The sequence below is a fragment of the Cebus imitator genome, unplaced genomic scaffold (assembly GCF_001604975.1).
Source record: "Cebus imitator isolate Cc_AM_T3 unplaced genomic scaffold, Cebus_imitator-1.0 Scaffold457, whole genome shotgun sequence".
NCBI classification, from domain to species: domain Eukaryota; kingdom Metazoa; phylum Chordata; class Mammalia; order Primates; family Cebidae; genus Cebus; species Cebus imitator.
The window spans coordinates 159,576-167,118 of record NW_016107772.1 but is presented as its reverse complement, the minus strand read 5'-3'; the positions used below and the strand labels follow the sequence as shown (position 1 = coordinate 167,118).

At 45.5% G+C, this 7,543-nt stretch overlaps 1 protein-coding gene across 1 annotated transcript; it reads left to right on the top strand.

The window, feature by feature from the left end:
- The first annotated feature begins 5,965 nt into the window (after positions 1-5,965).
- Positions 5,966-6,613, top strand: LOC108291510 (40S ribosomal protein S7-like). Its single transcript, XM_037732589.1, has one exon. It carries the CDS (start codon positions 5,997-5,999, stop codon positions 6,579-6,581), a length of 585 nt encoding a protein of 194 aa, XP_037588517.1. The 5' UTR covers positions 5,966-5,996; the 3' UTR covers positions 6,582-6,613.
- Positions 6,614-7,543: the final 930 nt, after the last annotated feature.

Below are 7,543 nucleotides of genomic sequence, written 5' to 3'. Positions count from 1 at the left end.
GGCACAAAAGGACAAATATTGCATGATTCCAGTTATAAGAAACATCTATAGCCGGGCACGGTGGCTCAAGCCTGTAATCCCAGCACTTTGGGAGGCCGAGGCGGATGGATCACGAGGTCAAGAGATCGAGACCATCCTGGTCAACATGGTGAAACCCCGTCTGTACTAAAAAACTACAAAAAATTGGCTGGGCATGGTGGTGCGTGCCTGTAATCCCAGCTAATCAGGAGGCTGAGGCAGGAGAATTGCCTGAACCCAGGAGGCGGAGGTTGCGGTGAGCCAAGATCGCGCCATTGCACTCCAGCCTGGGTAATAAGAGCGAAACTCTGTCTCAAAAAAAAAAAAAAAGAAAAGAAACATCTATAATAGGCAAATTCCAGGGAATTTGAGGCTGCAGTGAGCCATGATGGCACCACTGCATTCCAGCCTGGGTGACTAAGCAAGACACTGTCTTAAAAAAATAAATAAAATGGGACAAATTCATAGAGACAGAAAGTAGGAGTTATGGCTTAATGTATATGGAGTTTCTGTTTTTGGTGATGGAGAAGTTTTGGAAATAGCTATTGGTGATAGTTGCACAATAATGTAATTAGTGCCACTGAATTGCTACCTAAAAATGATTGAAATGGCAAATTTTGTTATATACATTTGACCACCAAAACAAGAAAGAAAACAAACCAACCAGCCCTTCAGTGACTCTGCAGCTTTGCAGAACTAAAACTCCACAGCCCCATGACTGGCAAGGAGGCCTCATGCTGGCTCCGCTCGGCCTCTGCAGCCCTCTCTTCCCACCAGTTGCCTCCTCGGATCCTTCCTGTGTAGCTTCTAGGCTGCTCATGGCCTGAGTCCAAAGCTGACTGGCCTTGCTCCATAAAGCCTTCCCAGGTTCCCGGTCTGAGAGCCTTTCTCCCTCTTGTGAGTAACCAAGCACTCCTGCACCACCCACTACCCCACCCTGACCCTCCTAACCTTCAGCTCTGAGTCAGCTGGGCTCACCCGGGGCTTTCTGCTCAGTCATCATAAGGACCGGGAGAGGAAGCCAAGCAGGTGGAGGCAGGGCTGGCCATGGCCAGGCCTTAGGACCGGAGTTGCACTAGTCAGGAAGGCCACTGGGTTTAGTGTTTGTGCTTCCAGCTCAGCGTCTCTGTCTCCAGCTTAGTGTCTCTGTCTCCAGCTCAGCATCTCTGTCTCCAGCTCATTGGTGGCCCTGGAAGAGCCCCTGCCTGTTTTGGGTCTGCTTTCTCTTCTGCAAAATGAGAGGCTGGCTGAGATTGCAACGGTGTTTTTCATTCCAGGGTTTTGTGACTAAAATTGGGTAGGAAAGAACAGCTGGGTAGAGGTAACCTTCTTCAGAGGAGATAGCCTTCCTGAAATGTTCAGTTGACGATTTTACTCTTATTAGGGCACCTGGGGCAGTCTTTAAAGTTTCTTGAGAGAAAAATGGAAACAAAATCTTTTCTTTTTTTTTTTTTTTTTTGAGACAGTCTCTATGAATCACCCAGGCTGGAGTGTAAATGGCATGATCATGGCTTATTGCAGCTTCAGCCTGTTAGGAGGACCAGATCTTCCTGCTTCAGCTACCCGAGTTGCTGGGACCACAGGTGTGCACCACCACACCTGGTAATTATTATTATTATAATTATTTTGATAGGATACAGTCTTGCCATGTTGTCCAGGCTGGTCTTGAACTCCTGGATTCAAGAAATCCTCCTGCCTTGGCCTCCCAAAGTGCTGGGATTATAGATGTGCGCCACCACATCCAGCTGAAAAAAATCTTGAACTTACCAAAATTAAGAGATTTGATACTGACTTAGTCAAGAATTTTAGTGTTTGTTAAGGTATTAGAATTTCCACAAAAGAAATTATCCAAAGGAAATGATAGTTATTCTTGCTGGCCTTAGCTCACCAACGTAAGTCTAGCACTTTGGGTAGAATCTGGATATTAGCAACACATAGTTAAATGCAGAAGCAACTGCTGAGCCTGGTAACATGCACCTGTAGTCCCAGCTGCTTGGAAGGGTGAAGCAAGAGGATCGCTTAAGCCCAGGACTTTGAATCTAACCTGGGCAATGTAGCGAGACTACATGTCAATTTTTAAACATTTTATAAGCAGCTAAAAGGAGGTGGTGAAACAAGTGGGGCCGTGGAATACCATACAGCAGTGAAAATAAACTAAGCACAACTGCCTGCAGCAACGTGAATGAGTCTCACAATCATACACACTGTATGACTCCCTTTATAAAAAAATTAGAAATGGGTAAATATAATCAATGGTGTTTTTCCTGATTCCAGTTTGGGTTAACATTTTGTTGTTTTTGTTTTTCGTTTTTTTTGAGATGGAGTCTCACTCTGTCACCCAGGCTGGAGTGCAGTGGTGTGGTCTTGGCTCACAGCAACCTCCACCTCCCAGGTTCAAACGATTCTCCTGAGTAGCTGGGATTACAGGTGCACATCACAATGCCCAGCTAATTTTTGTATTTTTAGTAACGACACGGTTTTGCCATGTTGGCCAGGCTGGTCTCAAACTTCTGAACTCAGATGATCTCCCAACCTTGGCCTCCCAGAGTGCTGGGATTACAGGTGTGAGCCACCTCACCCAGCCAACACTTTGATATTTAAAATGCAATATGAAGCTGGGCGCAGTGGCTCACACCCATAATCTCAGCACTTTGTGAGGCCAAGGTGAGAGGATCACTTGAGCCCAGGAGGTGGAGGCTGCAACGAGCTATGATTGCACCATTATACTCCAGCCTGGATTACACAACAGAGACCCTATCTCTAATAAAATAAAATAAAATAAAATATATAATAACTGGACAAATATTTAATATCTTATTTATTTATTTTGAGAAATGTTTTGGTTGTGTCGCCAGGCTGGGGTGCAGTGATTCGATCACGGCTCAATGCAGCCTCGAGCTCCTGGGCTCAAGCTATCTTCCAACCTAGGCCTCTTGAGTAGCTGGGACCAGAGGCACAGACCACTACACCCAGCTATTTTTTCTTTGTCTTCTTTTTTTTTCTTCTACCTGGTGTCTGGGTACCACCAGCTATTTTTTAATTTTAATTTTTTTGTATGTGTGGAGTTGGGGGTATCCCTGTGTTGCCCAGGCTGGTCTCAAACTCCTGGCCTCAAGTGATCCTCCTGCCTTGCCTCCCAGAGTGTTGAGATTTCATGTGTGAGCCACTGTGCCCAGCCTGGATTTTTTAATAATATTGAAAAAGAATTGCTGAGCATGGTGGCTCATACCTGTAATCCCAGCACTTTGGGAGGCCAAGGCGGGTGGATCACCTGAGGTGGGGAGTTTGGGACCAGCCTGACCAACATGGAGAAACCTCATCTCTACTAAAAATACAAAATTAGCTTGGCGTGGTGATGGTGCATGCCTGTAATCCCAGATACTCTGAAGATTGAGTCAAGAGGATTGCTTGAACCCGGGAAGTGGAGGTTGTGGTGAGTCGAGATTGTGCCATTGCATTCCAGCCTTGGCAACAAGAGTGACACTCTGTCTCAAAAAAGAAAAGAAAGAGAAGAAAAAGAACAAACAACCTAAATGTCTAAAGGTATGGAATTGGGGTGTGTGTGTGTGTGTGTGTGTGTGTGTGTGTGTGTATAATACATAATGTATATGAAATGTTGATTAATACATATATCACTATATAAATATATCAATATATGTCAGATATATATAAGTAATATAGAATACAAATAATAAACACATTTATAGTACATAAATGTATGTTTATTTATACATATGCCAGTATATCAGAACAATGAATTTAAAATTTTGGAGAAAAATATTTTTAAATATTTAATTTACTAGACCGGTATTAGGCACTTTATAGACATTATTTTATTTAATTTTAACAATACTCCTTGTGATTAAGATACCTGTATTTTTGGCTGGGTGCGGTGGCTCACGTCTGTAATCCCAGCACTTTGTGAGGCCAAGGCAGGCAGATTGCCTGAGGTCAGGAGTTTGAGACCAGTCTGGCCAACATGGTGAAACCCCATCTCTAGTTAAAAAAAAAAAAAAAATTATCCAGGGGTGGTGGTGTTGTACCTGTAATCAGGAGGCTGAGGCAGGGGAATTGCTTGAAACGCGGAGATGTAGGTTGCAATGAGCCAAGATCATGGCACTGCACTACAGCCTGAGTGACAGAGGGAGACTGTGTCTCAAAAAAACCCCGCAAAAAACAAACTTATATTTTTATTGTTGTGGATGACAACACCGAGGCATGGGGAAAGTGAAACCTACTCGAGACTACCTAATTAATCATTTCTGGGCAAACTCAGAAATACGTCCACTAATACATGTTTACATGAAAAATAAGGTATGCAACAGTATGCATAGTATTATCTTAATTATTGCTGTATTTTTTGTTTTAACTTTTTCTTTTTCTTTTTCTTTTTTTGAGACAGAGTCTTGTTCTATTGCCCAGGGTGGAGTGCAGTGGCGAAATCTCAGCTCAACACAACCTCTGCCTCCTGGGCTCAAGTGATTCTCCTGCCTCAGCCTCCCGAGTAGCTGGGATCACAGGCATGCACCACCACACCTGACTAGTTTTTGTATTTTTAGTAGAGACGAGGTTTCACCATGTTGCCCAGTCTGGTCTCGAACTCCTGACCTCAGGTGATCCACCCTCCTTGGCCTCCCAAAGTGCTGGAATTACAGGTGTGAGCTACCTCTCCCGGCCTGTTTTAACTTTTTCAAAATATGTGTCTGTGCACATAAAACATCACAGCATCAGGCCAGGTGCGGTGGTTCACACCTGTAATCCCAGCACTTTGGGAGGCAGAGGTAGGCAGATCACCTGAGGTTGGGAGTTCAAGACCAGCCTGGGAAACATGATGAAACCCCGTCTCTACTAAAAATACAAAAATTGCCGGATGTGGTAGCATATGCCTGTGATCCCAGTTACTTGGGAAGCTGAGGCAGGAGAATCACTTGAATCTGAGAGGTGGAGGTTGTGGTGGGCGGAGATTGCACCATTGCACTCCAGCCTGGGTAACAAGAGGAAAATTCTGTCTCAAAAAAAAAAAGAGAGAGATAAATTATTATTTTCTTCCTATTCATTTATGCATGTAGAATGGGTTGTTATATGCCCTATATGACCCAGTGAGGGTCAACACATCTTTTATCACTATCAATATACTGGGACTGCCTACTTACATATTCATAAAATCTACATCAGAGCAAAGGGTGCACCTGTCATATCTGGGACCTGCATACTAGGGTTTACTAATTTGCAGGTAGCCCATCAGAGCAGCTTATGCGAGACTACACCCCTGAGGAAATCAATCTTGGAAAGCCATTACACCCTCCAGAGTGCAAGAGCCCTGAGCTTGCAGAGCTTGGTGTCATTTGTGCCCACCACAGCAGGAGTGGCATGCAGTCCCTCCACTGTCCTAACCCTTGAAGGTGGAGAGTCTCTGGCTGAGGGTTCTGGTCCTTCCCCTGATGAGGGAGCTCTAGTCCTGGATCCAGCCCGCAGGAAGGGAGCACCTCCGCAGCGGCAGAGAGGGAGCATCCCTAATTTGACAGCCCCCTGGAAGCAAAGGGACTGTCTGTGGCCCTTCCCTGCAGCAATGTGCCTGTGTGTGCTGTTGTCTTGGCTAGATCAAATACTTTTATCATCAGATACTTTTGGACAATGTTTTGTTACGTTGAATAATTTTATTAAAAATATAAGTAGTTTGCAAAAGTTGCTGCTGTTTCCACATCATTAGGTCAAAGCCAGTGGAGTGACTAATTTACCACACTAAATAGTTTTGACATTGTCTACCTTCTTTTTTTTTTAAAAAGATGGGGGTCTCAGCCAGGTGTGGTGGCTCATGCCTGTGATCCCAGCACTTTGGGAGGCCAATGTGGGCAGATTGCTTGAGGCCAGGAGTTTGAGACGAGCCTGGCCAACATGGTGAAACTCCACCTCTACTAAATATACAAAAATTAGCTGGAGGCTTTTTTCCTAAGCCGGCGCTCACCAAGGAGAAAGCCATGTTCAGTTCGAGCGCCAAGATCGTGAAGCCCAATGGCGAGAAGCCAGACGAGTTCGAGTCCGGCATCTCCCGGGCTCTTCTGGAGCTGGAGATGAACTCAGACCTCAAGGCTCAGCTCAGGGAGCTGAATATTATGGCAGCCAAGGAAATTGAAGTTGGTGGTGGCTGGAAAGCTATCATAATCTTTGTTCCTGTTCCTCGACTAAAATCTTTCCAGAAAATCCAAGTCCGGCTAGTACGTGAATTGGAGAAAAAGTTCAGTGGGAAGCATGTTGTCTTTATCGCTCAGAGGAGAATTCTGCCTAAGCCAACTCAAAAAAGCCGTACAAAAAATAAGCAAAATCGTCCCAGGAGCCGTACACTGACAGCTGTGCATGATGCAATCCTTGAGTACCTGGTCTTCCCAAGTGAAATTGTGGGCAAGAGAATCCACGTGAAACTGGATGGCAGCCGGCTCATAAAGGTTCATTTGGACAAAGCACAGCAGAACAATGTGGAACACAAGGTTGAAACTTTTTCTGGGGTCTGTAAGAAGCTCACGGGCAAGGATGTTAATTTTGAATTCCCAGAGTTTCAATTGTAAATAGAATGACTAAATAAAAAATATATTCACACACACACACACACAATTAGCTGGTGGCCGGGCACAGTGGCTCAAGACTGTAATCCTAGCACTTTGGGAGGCCGAGGTGGGTGGATCACCTGAGGTCAGGAGTTCAAGACCAGCCTGGCCATCATCTTTAATGAAACCCCATCTTTAAAAAAAAAAAAAAAATTAGCTGATGTGGTGGTGCGCACTATAGTCCTAGCTACTCTGGAGGGGGAGGCAGGAGAATTGCTTAAACCCAGGAGGCAACTGAACACAGGTGGTTGCTGTGAGCCCAGATTGCATCACTGAATACCAGCCTGGTGACAAAGTGAGACTCTCTCAAAAAAAAAAAAAAAAAAAAAGAGAGAGAGAGAGAGAGAGATGGGGTCTCACCATGCTGCCCGGGCTGGAATGAAATGGTTATCCATAGGCGATATCACGGCTCACTGCAGTCTCGAACTCCTGGGCTCTGGCCATCTTCCCACCTCAGTAGCTGGGACTGCAGGCATGTGCCACCACGCCCAGGCATGACTTGTAAAGTTCTTTTTCTTCAAATCCAAAATATGTTCACTGAGTTTGTGTCCCACGCACCTTGACTTGGGGCACTTCCAGTGCTGCTTCCGTCTGAAGGAGTACCCTTCCAGGAGCCCCACTTTCCCTTCTGTGGGCTGGCAGACAACAGTGGAGCAGCCAACACACAAAACTACAATTGGTGCATGGCCAGAGGCCGTGGTGGCTTTCCAGCATCCTGGCGTTTCACATCTGTGAGGGAGGAACTGAGGCTCTGCGCTAGGGAGACTTCTTGTGTTTCCGCATTTCTTCTTCTGCAGGGGAATGAGGGAGCTGCTTTCCGAGAGGCATTTTCTTTTTTTTTTTGAGATGGAGTTTCGCTCTTGTTACCCAGGCTGGAGTGCAATGGCGCGATCTCGGCTCACCGCAACCTCCGCCTCCTGGGT